The 25,811-nt window shown below is 35.0% G+C and overlaps 2 protein-coding genes and 1 pseudogene across 3 annotated transcripts; all 3 read right to left on the bottom strand.

The window, feature by feature from the left end:
* Positions 1 to 245: 245 nt before the first annotated feature.
* LOC146883676 (secreted RxLR effector protein 161 pseudogene) lies at positions 246 to 1,016 on the bottom strand (annotated as a pseudogene).
* A 2,723-nt stretch (positions 1,017 to 3,739) lies between these two features.
* LOC146883675 (uncharacterized) lies at positions 3,740 to 4,309 on the bottom strand. Its single transcript, XM_085666689.1, has one exon. The coding sequence runs from the start codon at positions 4,307 to 4,309 to the stop codon at positions 3,740 to 3,742; it is 570 nt and encodes a 189-aa protein (XP_085522815.1).
* Positions 4,310 to 17,715: 13,406 nt separating this feature from the next.
* Positions 17,716 to 22,350, bottom strand: LOC114162361 (ribonucleoside-diphosphate reductase subunit beta). 2 transcript variants are annotated; one of them, XR_014984464.1, is made up of 6 exons: positions 21,972 to 22,350; positions 21,621 to 21,869; positions 21,367 to 21,445; positions 19,541 to 19,619; positions 19,288 to 19,454; positions 17,716 to 17,961 (listed from the first exon to the last, which is right to left on the bottom strand). XR_014984464.1 is itself a non-coding variant. In XM_028046222.2 (5 exons), the coding sequence occupies exons 1-5, from the start codon at positions 22,248 to 22,250 to the stop codon at positions 19,403 to 19,405; spliced, it is 738 nt and encodes a 245-aa protein (XP_027902023.2). In that variant the 5' UTR covers positions 22,251 to 22,350; the 3' UTR covers positions 19,144 to 19,402. The 2 variants fall into 2 exon arrangements, 1 of the variants encoding a protein (XP_027902023.2); XM_028046222.2 differs by lacking the exon at positions 17,716 to 17,961 and having other exon boundaries at positions 19,144 to 19,454.
* Between the last annotated feature and the right edge of the window lie 3,461 nt (positions 22,351 to 25,811).

The raw sequence follows: 25,811 nt of genomic DNA, 5'->3' as shown, positions 1-25,811 counted from the left end.
TTTCTATTTGCAGGACACACACCAACTTTCATACAAACTTGAATAATGAAGGAAGAAAAAAACAAGGGAAAGATGTGAGCTTACAGAGAGAAGGTAAAATCTCTTTTTTATTGAATATGCGTGTGTATCTCTCAAGTACATGAAACTGAAGCAAGTATTTATATGTTGTTAGTTTGCTCTGTTTCTAACAGAAACAAAAACTGAAATTGGAACTAATTTTTGGTTACAACTGTCAACACCCTCCCTTAATCCAAAAATTCTAGGCTTGACATCCCAATATGTTTTCTGAGCTTGTCGAACCTAGCTTGCTTCAGTGGCTTGGTGAAGACATCAGTTGTTTGCTCTTCTGTATGACAGTAAAGTAGGGTTAGCTTTCCTCTGCTCACTTGATCACGAAGGAAATGGAACTTCATCTCAATGTGCTTACTTCTCCCGTGTAGAGTAGGATTTTTTGACAAGTTGATTGCTGACTTGTTGTCAATGTTGAGCTGAACTAGTTTCTTGTAGTCCAGTTTTAGCTCCTCCAAAACTACCTCCAGCCACAAACTCTGACACACTACTTCTGAAGCAGCTATGTATTCTGCTTCACACGAGGATAGAGCCACGACCTTATATTTCTTAGAGCACCAAGAAATTAATGCATCTAAGTATCTGAATAAGTACCCATAAGTACTCCTTCTCTCCACCTTGTCTCCACACCAGTCTGAGTCAGAAAATGCTTCTAACACAACTTCATTTTGCTCATCTGCCTTTGGGAAGAAAATTCCCCAATCTGTAGTACTTTTTAGGTACCTCAATATATGCTTAGCAGCAGCCATATGGGGTGTTCTCGGGTCATGCATGAACCTGCTTATCAGACCCACTCCAAAGCTTAGATCTAGCCTACTAGTACAAAGAAATCTTAGTGAGCCAACAATCTGCTTGTACAAAGTCCCATCCACAACTTGAGCTTTCTTTTCTTCAGTCAGTTTTAGTTTAAGCAGCACTGGAACTGCAGCCTCATTGCATCCTTCCATCTTAATTTTTTTTTAAATCTCCTATGCGTATTTCTTCTGATGTAGGAACACTCCCTTATGTGTGTGCACAAACTCTAGCCCGAGAAAGTAGCTTAGTGTTCCTAGGTTTGTCATTTCAAACTCTATCTTCATTCTCCCTTTAAACTCTTCAATTTCTTCTTCCACACTCCCTGTAATGATCAGGTCATCAACATACAAGCATGCAATGAGTGTGTTTGCATGACTTGTCCTCTTCACATACACTCCAAACTCAACTGTGCTTTTCACAAATCCTAACTTGGCCAACACTGCATCAATTAATTTGTTCCAAGCTCTAGGAGCTTGTTTAAGCCCATACAAAGCCTTTCTCAGTCTATATACAAGGTGTTTGCTCCCCTCCTTTTCAAATCCGGGTGGTTGTACAATGTACACTTCCTCTTCCAATGGGCCGTTGAGAAAGGCTGACTTCACATCCATTTGACTCATTTTCCAGCCTTTTGAACTGGCAACTGCTGTGACCAACCTCATAGTTTCCATCCTCGCTACAGGGACAAACACCTCTATTTAATCAATTCCTTGTTGCTGCAAAAAACCTTTTGCAACCAGCCTGGCCTTGTGTTTAGCCACAGACCCGTCTAGCTTCAATTTCAGCTTGAAAACCCACTTCACATCAATGGGCATTTTGTCATGTGGCAGATCAACCAGCTCCCATGTCTTATTCTTCTCAATTGCTTCTAGCTCTTCTTTCATAGCATCCTTCCATTCTCGTATTTTCAAAGCTTCTCTCCATGTGATAGGTTTTGTATCAGCCATTAATGCGTGATGAACCAAATCACCACCACCTGTAATTACACCATCACCATAAACTTCATGGCCAGCAAGTCTAGTAGAGGGGAACCTTGTTCTTTGGGTTCTTCTGTTGTCTGGAACAGCAGCAATAATTTTAGTTTTGTCTTCCAAGACACATGGAACATGTGTCACCACATCATCCTTATTCTTCCAATCCCAACTAGCTACCTCATCTACCATCACATCTCTGCTAATCAACACCAAATTCTTTTTTGGATCATACAACTTGTATGCACCTGTTGGATGGTATCCAATCAAAATTAAAGGCTCACTTTTATCATCTAGCTTCTTCCTCCTTTCATCTGGAATATGTCTATGACATATTGAGCCAAAAATCTTCAAGTGTTGCACGTGTGGTTTGGCACCAGACCAAGCTTCCTCTGGTGTCACTGTTTTCAACCTTTTTGTAGGGCACCTATTGAGGATATCGACAGCAATGGTTACTGCCTCTCCCCAATAACTATGTGGCAAATTTTTACCTTTCAGCATGCATCTTGCCATGTCCACCAACATCCTATTTCTCCTTTCGGCCAACCCATTATGTTGTGGTGTGTAAGATGCAGTCACCTCATGTACTATCCCTTTCCTTTCACAAAACTTGCTAAAATCCTTGGACTTGTATTCTCCTCCACCATCTGTCCTAAGGATTTTTAAACTCTTCTCAGCCCGTCTCTCCACTCGTGCACATAATTTTTCAAACACAGAAAATACATCTCCTTTCTCTTTTAGCAAATAAACCCATATCTTTCTTGAGAATTCATCTACAAAGGTGAGAAAATATCTATTTCCTCCAAGTGATGGTGTGTCCAAGGGACCACACACATCTGAGTGCACAACCTCCAATACCTTATTAGCTCGTTTTGGTGCAGAGGTTTTAAAAACCTTTCTAGGTTGTTTCCCAATCAGACAACCTTCACAGATTTTGGCTGGTTGCTGAATTTGTGGCAGCCCACTCACCATCTGCTTACTGCTGAGTTGATTCAAGCTCTTGAAATTCAAGTGGTCGTATCTATAGTGTCATAACCAACTCTCTTCCTCCACACTAGTGGCTGATAGGCACTAAATTTCAATGGTGTCCAAGTTCACTTTAAAGGTCCTGTTTTTAGACAAAGGTGCCTTGATCTCAAGTCTATGTTGAGAGTCAAATATCTCAATGACTTTCTGTTGCATATTCATAGTAAATCCTTTCTCCAGTAGTTGTCCCAGGCTAAGTAAATTATTTTTCATGCTTGGGACGTACAAAACATCACTTATATAGGCCACCTTGCCATCATTTCGTGTAATCATCACCTTCCCAATTCCTTCTGCCACAATAGAGCTGTTATCTACAAACTTCACAATGTTTTTCACACAAGGTTAAGATCAATCAGCCAATCTCTGTTCCTAGTCATGTGATTAGAGCACCCTGTATCCAAGTACCAAGTCATGCTTTCCTCCTCTTCACTGGTTGTTGTTGCCATCAACAAAACTTAGTCTGAATCAGACCCATCTTCTTCCTTTTGCACTAAATTTGCTTCCTCTCCTTTCTACCCATTCTTTGATGTTTCCTCATGCCAACATTCATAAAAATAATGCCCATATTTGCTACAGTTATAGCACTGTATTTTTCTTTTATCATATGGCCTCCTATCACTTCTTCCTCTGCCTCTGTTCTGATTTCCTCCTCTAGCTTCAGACCCATCGTTTCCAGAATTTTCTTGGGCCACTGATTCACTATTTCTGCCACCATTTCTGTTTCCAGATCTTCCTCTGGACCTTCCTCTACCTCTGCCTCTCCAGCCACTTATGCCTCTGCCTCTGACTCCATAACTCACCTTGGCCTATAGAGCCTCTTCAGTCACCTTCTCATCATTCTTCCTTTCATTCACTCTTTGTTCATGTGCTTCAAGAGAGTTCTATAGTTCTTCTATTGTCATAACATCAAGATCCTTTGATTCCTCTATGGCAACCACAATGTGGTCGAACCGTGGGGTTAGGGTCCTCAAAACCTTCTCTACAATTTTGTTGTCTTCTATGCTCTCATCACACGCTTTCATGGCATTAGTGATCACTTGCAATCTGCAAAAATATTCTGCCACTATCTCCTTTTTTGTCATAGAGAGGAGTTCATACTGCCTCCTTAAAGATTGCAGTTTCAGTTTCTTGAGTTTCCCAGAATTTCCATACCCATTTTGCAAGATCTCCCAAACCTCTTTTGCTGTAACAGCTTTTGAGATTTTCTGAAAGATAGGGGCAGCAACACATTGATGCAGCAATACACGAGCCTTGCAGTCCAACTTCTTCATCTCCTTGTATGTTTTCTTGGCCGCTTCATCAGCATTCTTGGGCAGTTCTTTGAAACCCACCTTAACGATCTCATCTATTTCTTGAAAGCCAAGAATCGCCTCCATCTTCACACACCAATCATCATAACCCTTTCCATCAAATATGGGTAAGCATCCCGGTATCAATCCTCCACCAGCCATGAGTAGAACACGCAGCAATACTCCCAAGATTCCTCTTCTTGAACCTTGCTCTTGATACCAATCTGTTGGGCCTCAACAACAATTACGCAGGCCCATTCCAATTCTTTTCTCACTTTCTCTCCTGATGCTTCCACACCACACACGTACACACTTTTCTCACCTACCCCTTTTCCTCCTTTTCTTCGTTCTCTCTCTTCACTCTCTGCTTAGATTAGTAAGGAGTTATTGGTGTTTTTTTAATAAAATAAGTATACAAGTGGGCTTCTATTTTTTATGTGATTGTCTTGTATGCTTTTCAACTTATTTTAATAAAACTCTTATTTGCTTCTTAGTGATTATTTCATAGATTTCAGCTTAAAACAAATTGATACAATAGTTGTCCAACATATATATAACTCGCACTCCAAAATCTCATTCAAGCAATGTGAGACTTCTCAACACTCCTTTGCTGAATCAGTGAGTCTGGTGATTACCAAGATGCGTTATAGGCTTTAATACCATTGTTAGATAAAACACTTATCACTAGTCTAAAATCTATAGTTGATAGTTGATTGAGCTCAGACGCTTAACCATTTTGTGATTGTGTAAGGCATTTTAAACACTTTTTTGTGCTTTTATTTTACCGATGCTTTCCTTAAAACATGAACTACATTAGATAATGGTGAGGCGGTAAGCTTTTGTGATTGTATTTTTCTTCATTGGACTACACTGGATCATGGAGCATTATTTGTGTTATATATGCATTCATAAATTACAATGAAATATATTGCAAGCAAGATATGGCTCCAACAATTGTTTGTGTTATATTGAATCCATGTTATATTGCCATAAATTGTTTATATTTCTCATAAGTTGAACAAACAACCATGTTATATATTGTAGCCATGTTATATTGCCATAAATTTAATTGTTGGATGAATGAACATATGCAATTAATGTGTAAAGTACACTTACAACAATTTTTTGCCTCTAGTACCCTAATTTGAGCCTCCAATACAAAATCAGGACAAAAAAAATCAAAGTTGGTGGACCAATCTGCCCCTCACGGGCTGGTTTCAATGTTCCACCTGTTTTCGCTTGGCGGGCCAACCCGATCTGTTTTAGGTGGGAAAAAATCAGGTGGGCTAAAACGGTCGATTTGACCTGTGTGTCACCCCTACTTTAAACCAAGATTGTCAACTTGTTGGCATGACAACCCATGTTTGAAATGTGAACTCATATTATGTATACAAGACTAAATGAACGAAACTATCCATGATGATCACATATTCATGCAATGTGAATTGATTCTAGATTTAACCATTTGGTGTAGCAAATACAATAGAATGTGTTGGATCAAAGTTGGACAAGATGCATAAGGTAAAATTTTCTCAATTGAACCAACCCACCAAAGGTAAGTCAACGTGACAACAAATTTTATGCAATGGAATGATCTAACTGATATACATAAATAAACTTGATAGAACCTAATTAATGCAGAAACTGATAAGAAATCAAGAACCTCTATTGGTTGGTATGCTAAAACAGAATCAATCATTTAAATAAATGTAGGAGTAATACACAAATGTTGGCTTCACAAAGCAAAAATATACTAATGCATATACCAATTAGAAGATGAATTATAATATGAAGTACGGGAAAGTTGTAAAGATTAAAACCATGCAAAATATAGAATTAAAACATATGAAATAAAGCATGATTAGAAAGCACTCAGAATGCAATTTCATAACTTCTATTGGTCCTTGTTCTAATCCCAGGACATCGTTAGGGTCAATCAACCCTCATTCGAGGTATTATCCACTTTGGAATGTCGAATCCATCACGATTTTGTCCTTAAAAGGTGCCTCATATGGTGGAAGGAGGAAGGGGTATTTAAACCGCCTTAGGCCTCAACTTCTAAGTGATGTGCAACTATTGGGTGCGATAGGAACATAAACCTCCCAATTAAGGTCTAAGGGGAATGAGGGGATCATGCCCAGTAGAGGGCTTAAGGGATCGATGGTTCGTATGTAGAACCTCGTTATCAGCCCCATACTAGGCACCAATGTTTTGATTCCATGACATCGTTAGAGTCAATCACCGCTCATCCGAGGTATTGTCCGCTTTGGAGTGTCGGTTTTATACTTAAAAGGCGCATCAGAGGGTAGAAGGAGCAAGGGGTATTTAAATCGCTTTAGGCTTCGACTTCTAAGCGATGTGGGACTATTGAGTGTGGTAGGAACAATCCTAAAACAAAACTACTCTACACTCACTCGAACCCTAGTCTACCTATATTCTAGTAAGAAGAAATGAAGAAGGACAGAATGGGGAAATAAGCTATTGAATCGAAGAAAAGAATATTTTTTTAGAATAGAAGAAACCCCCATTTTTATTGATACAAAAAAACCTAAATGTCTTTAGGTCCGATGCAGCTCATCACCACTTCTCTCTAACCCAATTCCACTTCTCTTTTGAACCTAGCTCCTCTGACTCAAACAGTCTACTTCAACTTGCGTTTTGGGTGTTGTTTTAAGGTTCAATAACAGGAGACCTCACTTTTCTTGTTTAGACTTGTGTAGCCCCTGTGTGATAAGGTTTAGTGATGCTAAAATCCAAGGGTTGGATTGCAAGGTCAATTTTAAGCTCTGGGGCTTTTCTGCAATACTAAAAATATAGAGACAAAAGGGTAAAAAACCAATTTAAAGAAAAATTTGTCTTCTAGTTTTATAAAAATTTCCTAAGAAAAATGACACATTTTAGTTTAGACACGATTTTTATTTAGAATCACAATTTTATTAAGAACTTCTACAAAACTCTATTTTTGCACTTAAAACTAAAATCTAACCTAATTCTAGGAAATTACTAATTGGACCAAATTAAAAAGGGATTTTTATTAAGGAAAAAGGAGAAAAATGGTATTAACAATAAGCCTTGCCAAAAAACCTTGTGCATTAAACCCTAAGGCCTAGAGCCTAACTCCTAATAGAGAGGATTTAGTGACCATGTGTCCTCCTTCTAGGAAGAGGATTTACAATTTGGAAACACCTTTTAGGTTACTTAAGCTTATAAATATAGGTGTATCCCCCATGTAAATTCACCTTTGAATTGAGTATTGTTATGATATTAATTTTGTGTCATATTATTCACTTAGGTCACCAAAGGCTAGAGCATCTATTCTAGGTATCCTTTAGCCACCCTTCCTTAAGAGTTGGCCAACTTCTCTTGAGAGCACACTAAACACCATCATAGCCTTTGTAAGATTCAAGAAAAATAATTATATTATTTAAGGTGATAATTGGTCGTGAGGGGAATATTTAAATTAAGAAATAAATAATTTTACAGAGGTGAAGAGTAGCACAGTCGGTTAGAGCCTATATTTTATAATGATTTATAATTTATTTGGAATATTATGGTTTATTTATTTTCTTATTGTTGTGTGGATGCTATTGTAATGTTGTTGTGTGTATTGAATGATAAGAAGTACATGATGGTTGATATGGTTTGGGGTGTTTCTTGACTCTTAAGGTTGTGTGTTCAAATCTCAACTAGAGTAAAATGGGTTGAACTTGTGTTTTTTTTTTTTGGTAATTTGTGGTGCACCTTTGAAGGTGAAAAGTTAAGGCGGAATTGTATTTGGACGTGTCAACACCCAATTTTGTTCGAATAAATAAAAATTATTTTACCAAAATAAAATAAAATAAGTGTCGCATAAAAAAGGGTAAAACTAAATTTGCTTTAAAATGTTTAAAAAAAAGAGAGTTTCTTTAATTTTATTTAAGAGAAATTTTAAAAGATGTTTTTTTCTTAGAAAAAATAAAAAGTAAAATACAAAAATAATAAAAAATATAATTATTTAAAAAATAATAATAATAAATAATTTAGTTTTGAATGTTTTCGTTTCTATTATTTTCTTTTTCATGTTTCTTTTTATAGTGAGTTGGTAGCCTAATTAATTTGTCTTTGAACCCTTGTTTTTAGTTTGTTTACCTCTGGTTAACCAATTTGGGCTCAATGGCCCATTGTTTTTCTTTCACACCACCGTTTGCTTTATATCCTAAAATAAAATTAAAAAATTAAAAAATAAATAATAAAAAAATAAAATTGTTGTTCATAACACAAGAAGCAGGAACAGTTGAGTATTTGATAATTGATTGGTAACTTCTATGAATTTTTTTAAAAGAGAGCACGTTAATATTGAAAGAGGGAACGACCATTCGAGGATGCTTTTTTTCACGCACAAAACAAATAGGATGTTTTTATTACAGGAAAAAACATGTAAGTCATTTTTTCACTCATTTTTTCACACATAGATTCATCTTCACAGTATCACATCTATGCTGAATTTGAAAGCACAATCCAGAATCACAACATTTCGAATCAATAACGATCAATACAAAGAAAAAACAATAAGCACATATTGGAGCATATCAGAACAAAACCAGGTTCATAATTTCCAAGTTTACTATGATGTTTTGTGTTTGTTTCATTGTTGTTGTATGATTAATGGTAGTAGAAATTTTCAACTAAAAATAGAAAAATTGAATTGAACATTTTTCTGTTAACAAAATTGGTTTGGGCATGTAGACATTGGTTGTGGGTGAGAAATAGAGAGGGAAGATGGTGATGTAAGAAGCATTAGTAGTTGGCGGCGATCTCTTTGACGGAATGGCAGTCACGGCGGTGGTCTTGGTGGCCCGAAGAAGACGCGAGTAGAGGAGACGGTGTGGTAGTGTTTCGCACGGATATAAGTGGTCAGTGGCGAGCAATGTCGGTGCCGACGTTGACAAACCTCCGGGAGTGGTCATTGTCACCGTTGACAGCTTTGCCGCCAGCATGGTTGCGTTTTGAACGTGATTGGAGGACGCATATGATGGTATGGTGGCGTAGATGGCTGAATGTGATTAGTTTTATGTTACCTCATTACTAAGCACACATCTCACTCCTTTAACTTTAATTTCCTTTTTTAGAATAGGATGTGTTTACCTTGTGCACCACGCGTTTCTCTGTATGCACCCCATTCCATGTGTATAATTTTTCTCATTGCACCCACATACTCACTTATATACTCTTATTTTCTATTTCTAATTTTACCATTTTCTAATTAAATATCAAATTTCAATCACATCATTTTCAAAAATAATAATAATATTTTAAATTGAAATAAAAATTAAAATGTTTTTCAAAAATGATAAAAATAAGAATAAATAAAAATTTAAATTTATTTTCTTTATTTTCTCTTTTAGTGTCTAATCGACCGCTCTCGTAGCACGACATTCCTTTTTAAAATACAAAAATTATAAAAGTTGTTTTTGTGTCTAATCGACTGCTCGCATTGCACGACACTTCTTTTTAAAATACAAAAATTATAAAAGTTGTTTTGGTGTTTAATCGACCGCTCGTGTCGCACGACACTCCTTTTCAAAAATATAAAAAATCATAGAAATGTTTTGGTGTCTAATCGACCGCTCGCGTCGCACAACACTCCTTTTCAAAAATACAAAGTATAAAAAATGATTTTGGTGTCAACCCGGCCGCACACGTCGCTTGACACTTATTTTAAAAAATGTCAAAAGAAAACTTTAAAAAATTAAATATTCTAATCAAGTTTTATCAAGAACTACGTGATCCCTGATTCTCCATTGTGAATGGAGATACGTAGGAGCAGGGCAAGTCCTTGTCAGGTTCACTTCCCAAAAATTAAAAGGTTTTCCAAATCATTTTTAAATAGTTTTATAAAGAACTACGTAGCCCTAATTTCTCATTTTTAATGAGAATACATAGGACCAAGGTTTTAATCCTTGTCGGGTCCTTTTTACTAAAAAAGATAAGTTTGTTCAATATTTTCTTATTTTTTGGGAAAAATAAATATTATAAAATCAACACATCTCTTTTGTAAATTTAATTAAAGGTACCGCCTTTGGACGGGCATCGTAAGGTGTTAATACATTTTCTACGCGTAACCGACTCCCGGACCCTAAATTTGGTTTTCGCAGACTTTATTTTATTATTATGGTTTTCCATAGTTTTTCAGAATAAACTATGGTGGCGACTTCAAATATCTTTTTCCAAATTAATTTATTTTTAGTTCATCGTCCCGCCACGATTTAGGTTGCGACAGGACAAACTAAAAAAAAGTGGGCAGCCAAAAGTATTTCTATTATTACTTTTAATTTATTTAAAAAAAACAATGTTTGTTAAAGGAAATAAAGAGTTTTGTCTAAGTTAAAATTGGGGTTTTGGGAGGAGAAAAAGTGAAAGGAATCAATGTAAGATTGAGAGAAAGGGAGGAGTATAGCTGACCTAAGGTGATCTTACTGCAGGAATTTCAGGTAATGGGTTTTAAGCTTGTCTTCTTGATTTTTATGGTTGTGTATTGAGGATGGGTTTTTCCATGGATTGCAAGGAGACTACTCTATTTTTCCCCTTTTGTTATCCTTTTTTTGCACTTGGGGAATCATGTTGGGATGGTGATGCTTTTTTTTTTTTGAGAAAAAATTGTGTCCTGTTGTATGGAGGGTTTCGTTGGGTATTTTGGAATTGATTATTTTCTCTCCTTTTTATTGTCTTGCAAACTTGAGATGATGGGTATATATAATAGCATGAATGAATTTTATCTCCCTTGGAATTATAGCTTTGGAGTGTGGTATTTTGTGGTTTTGGCATGTTGAGTGTGTTATTAAAAGAGATGCAATAAAGAAAAATTACATGGGCCATGTTGGTGAAAAATTGTAATAGTAGTAGTTTTGATGGCTTGAACATGGCGTATGGATAGTTGAAGTGTTCTTTCTATTTTATGCTAATGAGAAATTGAAGAATGATGCATGAGAGAGATGTGATAAATTTTGATGCATAGAGTTGAGTTTAGGGCTAGAAATTAATTAGGGTTAGTCTTGATTATTTTGAGTGAATGCTTATGATGTGAAAATGTTGTCAACATGGGAAATTGCATTGTTTTGGTGTAGTAAAATGTTAGTATCAATAAGAACTCACAATGTTGTGTGAATGAATGCCTTAGTGTAGTGTATGGTTGCATTGGTGGAATGGGTGCTTGAAATGGATGTTTAGAAGGTAAGGATTAGAATATTGTGAAATTATGTGTATGGTGAATGAATTTTAATGTTCCATGATGTTTGTGAGCCTTAAGATGACCAAATCATTTGTAAATACGTTATTTTTCATATTTCTGGGCGTGTTTGTGTGTCCTCGGGCACTAAGCGCTGGTCTTGGGTGAGTTTACAAGAGGTCTGGCATTGAGTGCTAATTTTGGACGCTGAGTGACCTATTTTACGAGAGGTCGAGCGTTAATCGTTGATTCTGGGCTCTAAGAAACCTGTTTTATGAGGGTTCTGGCATTAAGTGTTGGCTTATGGCGCTACTGATTTTCTAGTTTGCAGTTTTCGTAAAATTGTGTTTCATGGTTTGTTAACCATTCTATTTAGCTAAAATTTTGACAGTTGGTCCATAACATGTTTTTCTTTAGTTTGAACGGTGTGATCTAAGTTTGAAGGTCTATAGTTAGAGATATATGTTACGCATGATTGCTGGGTTTTCAAGGGTGTATTATGTTGATAATTGGTTGTAATAAATTGTTATAGCCTTTGTTTGCAGTATATTGGATGTTGGCCATGATGAATGATGTATGTTAAGTATAATGATGATGATTATATGATGTCCATGTTTTGTGATGCATGTGATGATGAGGCCTTAATGTGCTTGAGTATTTAATGATCATGCATGTGGATAATCATGTTATTGTTTATTTATGTGTGATCATGATGAGATAGTGTATACTTAAATATGAATGTTTTGGAAGGTATCTATGTGTAAATTGTACTGGAGGTGCACTTCGTCGGAGCTCTCGATAAGAGTAATGGGAAGTAGTGCACTTTGTCGGGGCTCGATAAGAGAAATGGGAAGTTGTGGACTTCGTCAAGGCTCGATAAGAGTAATGAAAATTTGTACACTTCATTGAGGCTTTTGATATGAATAATGGGAAGTGGTAAACTTCGTCGGGGCTCGCTTTGAGAGTAATGGAAAGTGACGTCTTTGGTAAATTGTGTACGAGAGTTGGTTGAGTAGTTAATTATGAAATAATGCCATTCTTTTTAGTATTACTTGGTGGTAATATTAGGTTGCTTTCCTGTTGGGTATGAGAACATGTGATAGTTGATATCTTGAATGAGTTTATATTATATTATGATGATGCTATGTGAGTTGTATGTTGATATGCATTATTATGTGGTATGTGGCATGGTTAGTTCACCCTTACATGTTTGTGGTTATGGTTTCCACATGCAATGATCGTATAACTTGGATTATATTGCAGTAGATGATGGAGTAGATGATGGTGCAGATACAGTTGGAGAAGCTTAGTTATGAGGAGTTTGTGGGGATGCTTTTGGAACTTTCCTTTGCATTTTGGAAAATTTCCTTTAAAAAATGTAATAATTGGGAAGGGAGTAGTCACCTTGGAGATCCACACAATCATAACTCCTTTATATTTGTTTAAGTTTTATATAATGTGTGCTTAAACTTAATGAACTATATTCCTAATGGTTATGTAAAAGTTAAGTCTCATAAACTGATATATTAGAAACCTCCTTTCTTATTCCTTGAGCATTTAGAATGAGTAGATGTTTATTTTGAACTCTTGGTGTTTTAAATGATATTCATATGTACAATTAAGAGTTGTATAGGCTAGACATTGTGTTAAGATTAGTAAAAGAAACAAATATAATCACCAAATGACTCGTTACCCATTAGAGGATATAGAGTGTTATACGACATTGTGTTAAATGACCCACGAGTAGACAACCCTTGAGTAGACGACTTCTCGTTAGACAACCTTCCTAACAGAGAACTCTTACATTAGACTATAGGGAGTTGACTCAAAGTTATAAATGATAATCAACTCCCAAGCTTTAGACGACTCTTTAGCACCTTGAGAGTTCCTTTTCCCAACCTTTTCTAGACATAGTTTTTCTTCTCCTTTTTGTTCATGGTGTTGACACCTAGCCAAGTTTGTGACACCTAGCCAAAGGTGTTACAATTGTATCCTTTACTCCGTGTGTAAAGAACACAATTATCAATATGAAAAAAATATAAACACAACAAATAAAAGGACAAACTAACATAACAAAGAAAAAAAACCCTAGTTCTGTAAATAAACTCAAATATTTAAAATTTGAAAATATAAAAAAAAAATTCCAAGAATCTTTTTTTTTTGTTAAAAGTAAAACATGTGACAGTTAACCAAGTTAAAATCACAGGAAATAGTGGCTAGTTACAACAAACAAGCTTAAAAACTTTGTCTTTCCTAGTTTGAATTTTTCCCAAGTTACTTCCATTCATTTTATTTCTAACTAAGAAAATGAAACTCATTCCAAATTGAATAACCTGTAACAAAACCCAAAATTTTAGATGATCTAAACAAAGCTAGTAAAATAAGTTAATAAACGAAATAATACACACAACATTACACAATCATCGTTGTTCCAAACAACCTCCCGACCAATGGAACAAATATTGTTTTTTCGAGTAGCCTTCATGGCTATGAAACAAATCACTCTTTCGAACAACCTCTCCGACTAATGATACAATCACTCTTCTAAATAACTTCTTTCAGATAATTGAATCTTCCGACGAATTATCTTATAGAAAATCTTTGGATGACATATTAGAAAATTACAAAATTTTCAAAACACAATTCAACTCTCTCTTATTCTTATTCTATTGTTACTTTCTTTTCCACATAACTTTGTTGCTTTGTCTTCAATCATCCTTTTGGATGGCTAGATTTCTTATCTTGAACATAGTTTTAGTATAATATTACTTATCAAATTTTAGCCGGCATTGACCCCATTTCATATTATTTATGGGACTTTGCGCTTTTTTGTTGTTCTGAGATTGACCAAATTTTACAACTGCACGATACGGTTTTAGTAAAGCTAAAGAAAACCTTGCTTGTGCTCAGAATAGAATCAAATAGATTGCAAATCTGAGATGCGCTGATATTGTTATAAAAAATTGGGACTTTCCCTTCTTAAGAAGTGCATTGGTGATCCATCTAAGCAATATTTTTCACTGCCTCTAAATTTTTATCTATCTGAGGCCAACATTACTTGGGATATTTCCTTCATCAAGGCTAAATTTCCTTCGGTTGACCTTTGCTCTCAAGGTCAATTTCAACGGAAGAGTATTAAGAAAGAAATTGTTAATTATTAGTAATTGTAATATGTGTCAAGTGATTTGCACCATCACCATAAGGTGTGGAGAGGAGCTCAAAAGACGCTTAACAAATGGCTGCCTACACGGAGCCTATTAGCCCACATCATATATCCAACCAGAGAAAGGATTGTGCTTAGATGACTCAAGTCTTGATATGGATCCTTATATACACAAATAAATGTTATTTAGTTTTGTTACGTGGATGAAAGAGTCACTTGGTCCTTCTCTTGTTAACATCACCCTCAAAAAAATTTGAAAACAAGGCATATAGAATAGTTTTCTGTGGCCACAATTTTAGTGTTGAAGCCACCATCTTATACTCTGCATTCTTTGGGCAACAATCAGGCTTAGTTATAGAGAAATGGGTTCTAAATTATGTGGGAATTTCTTCCTACACCTCTAAGATTTCTTTTGCACTTCCAAAAGTTTTTTAAAACCTAAAACTTTGACCTTTTGAGAAAAGATACACAGATCACACCCCTAAATTTATTTTTAGATGTTGACTTTTGGTAAAGATATTTCCGGAAGTCGACATCGGTGAAGAATTTGGACTTCTGGATGTCAAAAAGAATAAATACTAAAAGTCGACTTCCGGAAATAAATAAATAAATATATATATATATATATATATATATATATATATATATATATTTGGTTTTCTTTTTCAAATTTAAAGTTTATTTTTTTAATTATATTTAATTTTAACTTATTAATTTTGTGACAAATTATATGAAAGTAAATTTTTAATTTAAAAGTATAAAAAATAAAAAATAAACAAAAATAATTAAAATAAAAATTTTAAATTTTAAATAGAATTTAAAAAAATCAAAAAAATAGAAAACAAATATGTATATATATATATACTAATTAATAAATAAAATAATTATAAAAATACTAATAAAATAAATAAAATTAAAAAATAATTTAAATACATAATGAAACTTTAAATTAAAAAAAGATAAAGAATATATATATATATATATATATATATATATATTCATTTTTTTAAAATTTAAGGTTTTCCTTTTTAATTATTTTTTATTTTTATTTTTGTTTAATTTTTAACAAATTATATTAAAATAAATTTGAATTTAAAAATATAAAAAATACATAATGAAAAAAATTAAAAAAAATATAATTAAAATGAAATTTTTAAATTTTAAATAGAATTAAAAAATTCAAATAGAGTATAAAATACTACACACATTAATTATATAAATAAAATAATTATAAAAATACCTATAATATAAATAAAATTAAAAATAAAATTGAAAAAATTTGAATGAAAATGATAAAACTTTAAATTAGAAAAAAAGAAAAAAAATATATATTTGTATAAACGGATTTCAACTTTCGTTTATATATATATATATATATATATATATATATATATATATATATATATATATATATATATATATTCTAAAATTCTACTAAAAATATCTTTTACTAAAAGTCAACATCTGAAAATAATTTTGAAAATGTTATTTACGTGACTTTGCTCAAATAATCAAAATATATTTTTAAAATTTTTAGACATTTTTTAAGGTGTAGGAAGAAAGCCCCAATTATGCCTACTACTCCATTCCTTGCTGGTTATGTAAACTTCTCCCTTGGAGCTCGCCAACATAACAGATGGCTTTGCATGGCCATTTACTAGGGGTGGACAAAAAATTTAATTTTCTTGATCCAATCTACTTTTGCTCCAATCCACTCCATTTATAATTCATTATATTAAAAATCTAATCCATTTAAAATCCATTTAATGGATATGGATTCCAATCTAATTTACATTTTATATATCTTATGGATTGGATATCCATTTTATAAATCAAGATTTTTAAATATGGATAATCCAAAAAATCCAACCCAAAATTTCAATTTAAATTTTTAGTTGGGTTAGACTAAAGGTTGAGATGAACTATGCTAAATTCAGACTTGGATGGGCCTTGCTCGACGACCTATACGGATCGGACAGGCCTGACAAACCGAACGAGTCGATCAGGCTCAATGACCTGATGAGTCACGCGGACCTGAAAACCCGAACGGACCAGGCAGAACCAATGACGAAAATAGGTCAAGCAGCCCAAAGACCCGAACGAGTCAGGCAGGCCCAAAAACCTGAACGGGCCCGAAGACCCGGATGGGCCGGACGACCTGGCGACCTGAACGGGCCCGACGACTCGAATGGGCATGACGACCCGGATGGGCCTGACGACCCGGATGGGCTGACGACCCGGATGGGCCTGACGACCCGGATGGGCCTGACGACCCAGACGGGCCCGAAGACCCGGATGGGTCTGACGACCTACACGAGCCTTACGACCCGGATGGGCACGACGACATGAACGGGCTGGATGACCCGAATGGGCCTGACGATCCGGACGGACCTGACGACTTGGACGACCCTGACAGGCCTGGCGACCCGGACGAGCCTGGCGACCTACACAGGCCTTACGATCCGGATGGCACGATGACACGAACGAGCCCTACGACCCGGACGGTCCCTACGACCTAGACGAGATCGACGTCTCGGACGGGCCCTACGACCCGAATGGGCTCGACGACTCAGACGGGCCTGATGACCTTGACATACCTAACGACCCAGACGGGCCCCACGATTCGAACGTGCCCGACTACCCGATTGGGCCCGACTATTTGGACCTGTCCGTCCGGGTCGTCTGGCCCGTTTGGGTCATTGGGCCCATTCGGGTCATCCGGCCCATTCGCGTCGTCGAGCCTATTTGTGTTTTCGGGCCCGTTCGGGTTGTCGAGCCCGTTCGGGTCATCGGGCCCGTCTGGGTCGTTCGGGTTGTCGGGCCCGTCTGGATCATCCGGGTTGTCGGGTCCGTCCGGATCATCGATCCCATCCGAGTCATTCGGGCCTTAATGACACAAGTTTTAAGAAATTCAATTTAAATTTCTTTTATTAGAAATGGATTCTGGATTTTAAACTTGATCCAAATATTTGGATTGGATTTAAATCTTAATCCAAATATTTGGATCTGGATTCTAACAAAATCCAAACTACTTTTACTAAAAAAATGAATTTGGGTCAAAAATATAATCCAATTATTTGGATATAAAATGGATGTGGATTGGATCATTAAATATCCAATCCATGCCCACCCCTACAATTTACTGTTTTCTTCCTCTCCATAATGCATAATATAAAGACAACGAAAGATTAACAGCACGTCTTCTAGAATCAATATGTCCTAACGACTACTTCCCTCATTGATGCCTTCTGGGAGTTCAATATACATATTTTTAAAATGCAAAGAATCCGACCGTGTTAAACTTTTCTCCTACATCACATTCTTCATGATTTGCCCGTTTAATGCATTTTCGCAAAAGGACCCATTGCAGAAACTATGAAAGACATAGTTCTCATGATTGATTTCAAAGTTATTAAAAAAAACTGAACACCACTTACGCAGCCAATGGTTGATAAATCATAAATCAATTTGTTGCAACTTATGATGCACTAACACCGGATCACATATATGTGTTCGATACTTACCAATGAAGTGTCTAATTTATAAAGTTGTAGTACATTACAAGAATTTTTTTAAATAATGATCAATTGTAGCAACAAAAATTAATTAATCATTATATAATGACTAATTTAGGTACTAATTTAAAAACTAAAAATTATTAACAACTAAAATAGTTTCAAAAAATTATAATTAGTCTTTAAATTGATAATTAAAATAGTTTCTATTATGAATTAGTTTCTAAATTAGTCACTAATATTAACTACCAAAGTTTTGACTACCAAAACAAGTGATTTTTAAATTAGTCACTAACATTAAGTACCAAAATTTGGCTACCAAAATAATTAGCCTCTATATTAGTCTTCAATTAAAAAATTGATCTCCAACATATTTTTGATTACTAAAATTAGTCATTATTTAAAAGTTTTCTTGTAATGGTACTTTTATGATAACAATAATTTATATTTTTTATGTTGACAATTTTAGTACATAATTTTATTTTGGATTCACACAATATCGATCATATATTTATTATGTTTTTAAGAATTATTGTTCATTCTTCAATATTCATATATCAGATATCTATCACGTAATGTATCTTATTATTTTGAATATAAATGTATCGATGTATCAGATACGTGTCGTATCCGATATATATATCATATCCATACATCGTACCAATTATCAGAACACCTTTGAGCCGTAAAGAAACACGCACAGGCCGGCGTAGCCAAGTTTAACAATACATCCACAAATTATCCTCGGAATTTGTTCTAGACAGAGGTTTTAAGGAATTTGAAATAAATAATACCAGGCCGTGAAAATTTTCTAGAAGGGTTAAATTCACAAACTTTTATTTCATAATATTTTACCACTTCAGTATATTGTCAAATGTCATAGTTGAATTGGGCCGTTGATTATATATATATATATATATATATATATATATATATATATATATATATATATATATATATATATATATATATATAAGCATTGGGGAGCATGAATATGCAACTGTTAACTTTGACTTTTTACGGCATGCAATTGGAGAGCTAGCTTAAATCATTTGTGTAGTCCTTTCTATTGGTAGTATAGCCCTATCTAGTGTCAATTATTCATCACCACATAGAAGCTCACAAAAATGTTTAATTACTCGTTGGGAAACTTCAGACCAGCTCAGACTTATCATTTCTGAAGTTGCTTTAATGGTCAGATGATGGTAAAAATATTTCTGCTACACTACTTTTTACATATATGATCTACCATTCAATGTAAAGAGAATAGACACCTATCAAGTTAAACACTTACGAGCCACAGCATTGCACAGGGAATGACAATCTGCAGACACCACCACAGTTGATGTTTCCAACACTAATTGATTTATATGCTAAGGTTGCTTTGAGAATGTGGGGGAAAGCAGCTTCTCCAACTCCACTAAACTGAAACAAAATTAATGTGAGGAGAACTGGACTATGATAAAGTGCTACCTACGTAGTCATACAAGAAAATGTGCTCATTCACTTACATCTCATATTTACGATAGGCTTCACTTTTTTTGGCCATGAACAAATCGCTATCTTTGGGCAGATTACTTACAGAACTACCTGGAAAGTTTAGAGGAAAGATCAACACCTATAATATCTACAAATATAAAGAAATGAAAAGTACTAACATAAATCTTAGAACACATGCATGATTCAAAATACACAATTGTTTTATGGTCTGACATTGCGCAGAATTAGACATATAAAAAAAAAATGAGCCATACTGAATAGGAAATAAGAAAATTAAAAAAAAACACAAAATGTCTGAGCTTGAGCATCTCAAAATCAGATTGGAATTTTCTAGAGTCTACCATTTGCATACAAATTGTGCAGATATTAAAGTACCATAGTAGAAATAAAAAATATATGGGGAGGTGGCATGATATTAGTAAAGCGAATTAAACTCCAGATTCCAATGAAAAAAATAGGGTGTTTATAATAAATGATCATGAAGTTTTACTTGGAGAAAATGAATTTTTAAATGATATTCCGACTTTTGTCATAACATGTTTTGAAAAGTATTCTTGGGCATTATCATTTCCAGGGAAATGACTTTATCATGTCTTGCTTAATTATTGTTAATTACATGATAAAAGGTGACGCTTTCTCAAGCCAAGGGAAACAAGGATGCAAATAACCTTACAACCCAACTATTAACATCCACTCACTAGTTTCTATCACATACTTTCAATCATCATCAGAAGTTATACTTGGAGAAAATGAATTTTGAAATGATATTCCCACTTTTATCATAACATGTTTTGAAAAATATTCTTGGACATTATGCATTTCAAGGGAGAATGACTTTATCGTGCCTTGCTTAATTATTGTTAATTACACGATAAGAGGTGCTGCTTTCTCATGGCAAGGGAAACAAGGATGCAAATAATCTTACAACCCAACTATTAACATCCACTTACTAGTTTCTATCACATACTTTCAATCATCATCAGAATTTTCAAAAACATTTCAGAAAAAGTTAAATGTTAACCAAGCATGCCTTTTAATCCCACCAATGCCATTTTCTGGGGAATATAATCATATAACCCGTAAAACAAATCTACAGAATCTATTTTAACTAGTCCAGTCAGCAAACAAGAATATGGAGATAGACCAAATATAAGAGTATACACAAGATCCAACAACATGCATACTCTACTAACCCACCCAAATTTCCCTCCTCCTCAGGACAACTAAAGCTAGAGTGGTTTCCGACAACACTTCACAGACATGCACTGACACAGAACAGAAGCCTGTAAATAAGGCCACTGGAAAATGAGAAAAACTTAGAAATTGTACCCTACAGAGTAAGTCAAACCACAATATATTGAAAACAGAATAAAATTATTATGCGTCGGAAGTTATCAATCTCAAATAGCATTGCATTACGGCTAACTCTGAAAACGCTAGCAGGATAGCTGGAAGCAGAATGAACAGTATGTTAAATATTATAATAATGCAAACTAAAAAAATTATACTACACATAATAAAAAAGGAAACAACAATCCCGAATTTAAAGGAATTTATGATGAACAATAAATCACACTTTCCAAACACAATCCCAATCAATCTAGGAGAATTAAAAACATATTAATGAAGTCAAAAGGTAGAAGACATTAGTGAAATTAATAGAAGAAGAACATAACAAATTAGGAAAAAACAAATAGTAGAATGTGAACTATTAAAGTTTAAAGGAAAAAGAAAAAACAAGAAGGGTTCATAATAGATAATAAGTGCAATTTTGGCCTAATGAAGATTCCACCGCAAAAAGCATAGACAATTTAGAGGTAAGAAGAATAATGCATACTTGGAAGGGGAGCTGAGTGTTTCATCACCACATCTTTCTGAACCTTCAACGGCGAGTCTTTGTCAGGCTGTTCTACACCCTGTCGAGCAAACAAATATGTGAAGTCAACACCGAACAAAAAATTCACAGATGATAAATATTAAAAATCATATTCAATTCCATGACTCCAGATAATTAGGAATTAGTGCAAAAAGGATAAAAAGGGCACCAGATAGCCACAATGTGATAAAATGAAGATGGAAGGAATTGAATACCTTCTTCTTATCCCTTCTTTTTAATATCTTGAGATGGCATTTTTTTATGTAATGCATCAAATGGTATCGCGAATGCCGGGAACACAACTGTTCTTGGACCTTAGGGTTCTCCGTTAACCAGTCAGAAATCTCCTTGGACTTAACCACCTCATCCTTATCCAAAGTCTCCAGCCACGAATACACCGGAATCCACTGATCAGTGCGCTGAAACCGCGCGTGCGGAAGATCAAGCTGACTCGCTTCCTGTTCCTGAAAAAATCAAACTCCGTAACAAATAGAGAGCGAAAAGAAGGAGCCGCCCGTGTGATTAGAGGAAACGAAATCTGAAGAAAACGTGGAACTGGTTGGAACCTGGTTGGGGAGTCTGATGCAATTCTGGAAAGAGATGAGTCGGTTGGAGAGATCGGGGCGAGGCATGGATCGGAGGCCTTCCGGAAGAGAGGCAAGGTTGGAGTCTATCCACGCCTCCACTTCTGCCATGCTCACTTCCTTCGCCTCCGGGAAGGAACAGAGCCACGCTCGAGCCATCGTCTCCCATTCTTCCGATTGCTGCTCCTGTTCCTGTTCTGCCTCTGCCTCTGGTTCTGGTTCTTGTGCGGTTGTTACATTTGGGTACTCGGAGGTCGACATGAGGCTCGAAGGGTTTAGAGTTTTACAATAATACTAAAACGACAACGCTTCCTCTTCTTTCCCACTGTCACTCTATGTTGCCTTCTGGAGTCACTCACTCTCTGTTTTTTTCTTCTTTTATTATTTTCTCTCTCGTAAAAATAATCACTATATATTGAGAATAAAAACTACGTTTAGTTGCTTCTTTAGTTTTTTATTTGTACAAATTTTATCTATTTATATCTTTAAAAGTAATTCTTTTAATTATTTAGTTGGCTCTCTCGTAAAAATAAAAGTGATTTTTATCATTATAATTGGTCTTTCCGTTTTTGTTTTTTTTTCTCAATTTAATTTTAATATTTTTAATTTGATTCAATTTAGTTATGAATTTTTTAAAATTAATTTAATTTGGTCAGTATCAGTTATTTCTTTACAAATAATATTAAAGTTAGTAACATGTGTCAATTTCTTTTTAATATTTTTTATTTATTTTTACACGTGTCACTTTATACTTATGTAATGTATATGAGAACCCTCAATTTTATTTCAAAACAAAAAAAAAAAACCCTCTAAATCATCTTCTTCCTTTAGATATCATCATCGTCTTCCCCAGCCACAACTCACGGGTCTCGTTTCTTCTTCCTCATCAAAAGAGCACAACAGACAAAACCCCTAACATTTCCTATGTCAATTAGCTTTTAGTGAGACCTAATCACCATTTTCATCCTCACAAGTATCCATCACTCTAGCTGATTCAGGGTTCTCTTGACAGGAATCATTGTGCGTCAACCGTGGCCACTAGCTTCCATCGCCATACTCATCGGACTGTGTCGTCTCATCTTCGGCAAGCTTTATTTATCGTTGTCGTTCACCGCCATACCTTCATCAGGTTGGGCCTCCCTTTATCCAACACCACTGTAGTGACGTATGCATGCGAAGAACTCCAATCATAGCCTCTGGTCAATCTCTCGTTTAGGTGAGTTTGGATTTATGCTCTTTTCTCTATAGAGCAATCTTTTATTCCTCGCATTCAAGCTTCCTTTTAGTTGCATGTTATCTCTCTTCATTCTTGATGAAACTCCCTCTAATTGAGATCTTAAAATTCTACCTTGATTTGTCGTTTGGGCCTTTTGTTGCGTAGATAGAATGATTCTATGGGTGAAAGCCAGTTTAGGAAAAAGAGCATTGCTAAGCAAAGTCTACAAGGTAAGGGAAGCTAGTCCTTTATAAATATATTTGATGTCTTTTGCATGTTTTTTTTTTAAATAAATTTGTTGAGTGGACCGAGAACAATGAGAAAGAATGAGACAAATGTGATTCTCTTAAATGGGTTTTGTGAAATAAATGATGAGATTTAATTGTTGAATGTGATTGTACTGATAGTTTATACTGAATTTTTATTGTATTATAAATTGTGAATGATAATAGAGAGGTATTGAGAAGGTGAATTCTGTTGGGTTTACATATTCGGTTATGTGAGTTATCTGTTAGTTTGAGTTAGTTAGATATTTATAACTGAATTGGATTGTGAGTCATGAGAATGTTTTGAGAATTATTGGACTTGTGTAATTGAATTAGAATAGAATGAGGGTATTGATGGAGGTGTCAATTTGGCTCAGCCCACAAGGCTTGACCTTGGCCCATGTGGGCGAGGGCCAAAAAAGCCCACATTGAAAAAGGGTTAAATATGTTTTTGGTCCCTTAACTTTCAGTGAATTTTAGAATTAGTCCATTTTGAAACTTTGGACCCATTTAGTCCTTCATCTCTCGAAATACGTGGCTTTGGTCCTTTTAATCAAATTTTGTTAAATTTATTTGACATTTCAAGCATGTTTCATAATAGTATTTGACTTAACATTAAAGAAAAAATGTGTCAATAGTATAAACAACTTAAATACAATCCTAAGCCTTAAGCCTAAAGCCCTAAGCCCTAAGCTCTAGGTGAGAGCTGCTTAAGAAAGTCTAGTGAAGATTCTCTAGATTAAGATAACAAGCTATTTATATGTAAATGTGCACTACAAAAGACTCTAGAGAAGAAAGGGAATGGATTGATTCAAGAAACAAACATGATGAATAACCATGGGTAAATACGAATCGAAAAGGAAGAAGAAACAAGCATAAAAATGGAAGGCAAGAGATGAAAATTGTGAGTGAAGCATGCCACTTCAAGGATAGGCAAAAGCCATGGATCCTTGGAGATGAGTGGATGTGTGTCGCCACTTGAGTCTAGCTCAAGATAAGGCTTAAAAGTTATTAGTTTTGAAATGGTTGAAATGCTAAGAAGGAGGGGTTGAATTGGCTAGTTAAAAATTTAGGCTATCTTTGAAAGCTAAAAATCACCTTTAATTGAATCAATTGGATCACCAAGTTAGGATGCAAAAGCTACTGGACAGTACACTTTCAATTGGTCAAAAATAGAGTTAATCGATTGATTTTACTAAACAAATTTTGTTTTGGTATAATCAACCGATTGAAATAGAAAAACAATCGACTGAAATACTGAGAAAAATGCATAAATATAGTTTCGAGTTTTAAACCAGGAACAGTGCACAAGAATGATCAAGACAAGTTCAAAATGATTATGTAAACATGCTCAATGATGTAGATGTCATGAAAGCATGCAAGAACATGAAAAAGATGATTAAAACTCAAGTTCTTTAAACTTTAAATGATTATGCAAGAGAGAAGGGTTAGAGAAAAGGTGAGATCACAAGATTTTTATACTAGTTCACTCAAACCTGAGCTGCATCCTGTTTGTCAAGGCAACCTGAGCTTGACTTTGCACTATTTCAAAAGATTTAAAAAATATCCACACTTACACTTTCAAAATATGCAAAAACCACACAAAAGACTCTTGAATCACACAAGAATCACACCAGCATAGCAAGAACCCTCTTGCAGACTTGGAAAACCACCAGGCACACACACAAAACTTGAGAAAGATCAAACCTCAATGGTAGCACAACCCAACCTACCACAAACTACTTTATCCAAGCTTCAAACCAAGTCAAAAGCTCCAAGAATTGATCCAAGATCAATTTTCAACTGGTGCAATCTGAATGATCACGAAAGAGAGAGTTTCCAGAACAATTTCGTGCTAAAAAATGATTAGAATACCTCTCTTTCAAAAATAACAGCTCTTATAGTCAAACTGTTACGAAATTCAACAGGTTGATTTCTAAATCAATCGGTTGATTTCTGATGAAGGCGTGACCACCTCCTTAAAAGCTCCCTCAAGAAGGATCACTAGAAGCATGTCTAGAGGGGAGTCTTCTATTCCATCACCTTTATCTTTGTTTTGCATTACTTTAGTTTGAATTCCCTAAGTTGGTTTCTAGTTGACTTATTTTGGTTGACTTGTTGACTTTGATCGAAAGTTGACCTTTGACCAATATTAGATTAACTTAAACCAGCATGCTAATCCTTGTTTGTCTTGTTTTGTAGGTAATTAAGAGAAAGCAGAGCATGGCTAGGTGGCACTTGGTGATTGGAGCACTTGGATGAAGTGGAAGAGAGAGGAAAGCAAAAAGCATAAAGCAAAAGCAAAAGTAGACATGTACCTTGTCTCCTTTTGCCTTTGTG

This window comes from Vigna unguiculata, chromosome 9 (genome assembly GCF_037176805.1).
Source record: "Vigna unguiculata cultivar grain cowpea cultivar isolate G323 ecotype 2 chromosome 9, ASM3717680v1, whole genome shotgun sequence".
In the NCBI taxonomy this organism is placed as follows: Eukaryota; Viridiplantae; Streptophyta; class Magnoliopsida; order Fabales; family Fabaceae; genus Vigna; species Vigna unguiculata.
This window is presented reverse-complemented; position numbering and strand designations above follow the sequence as displayed.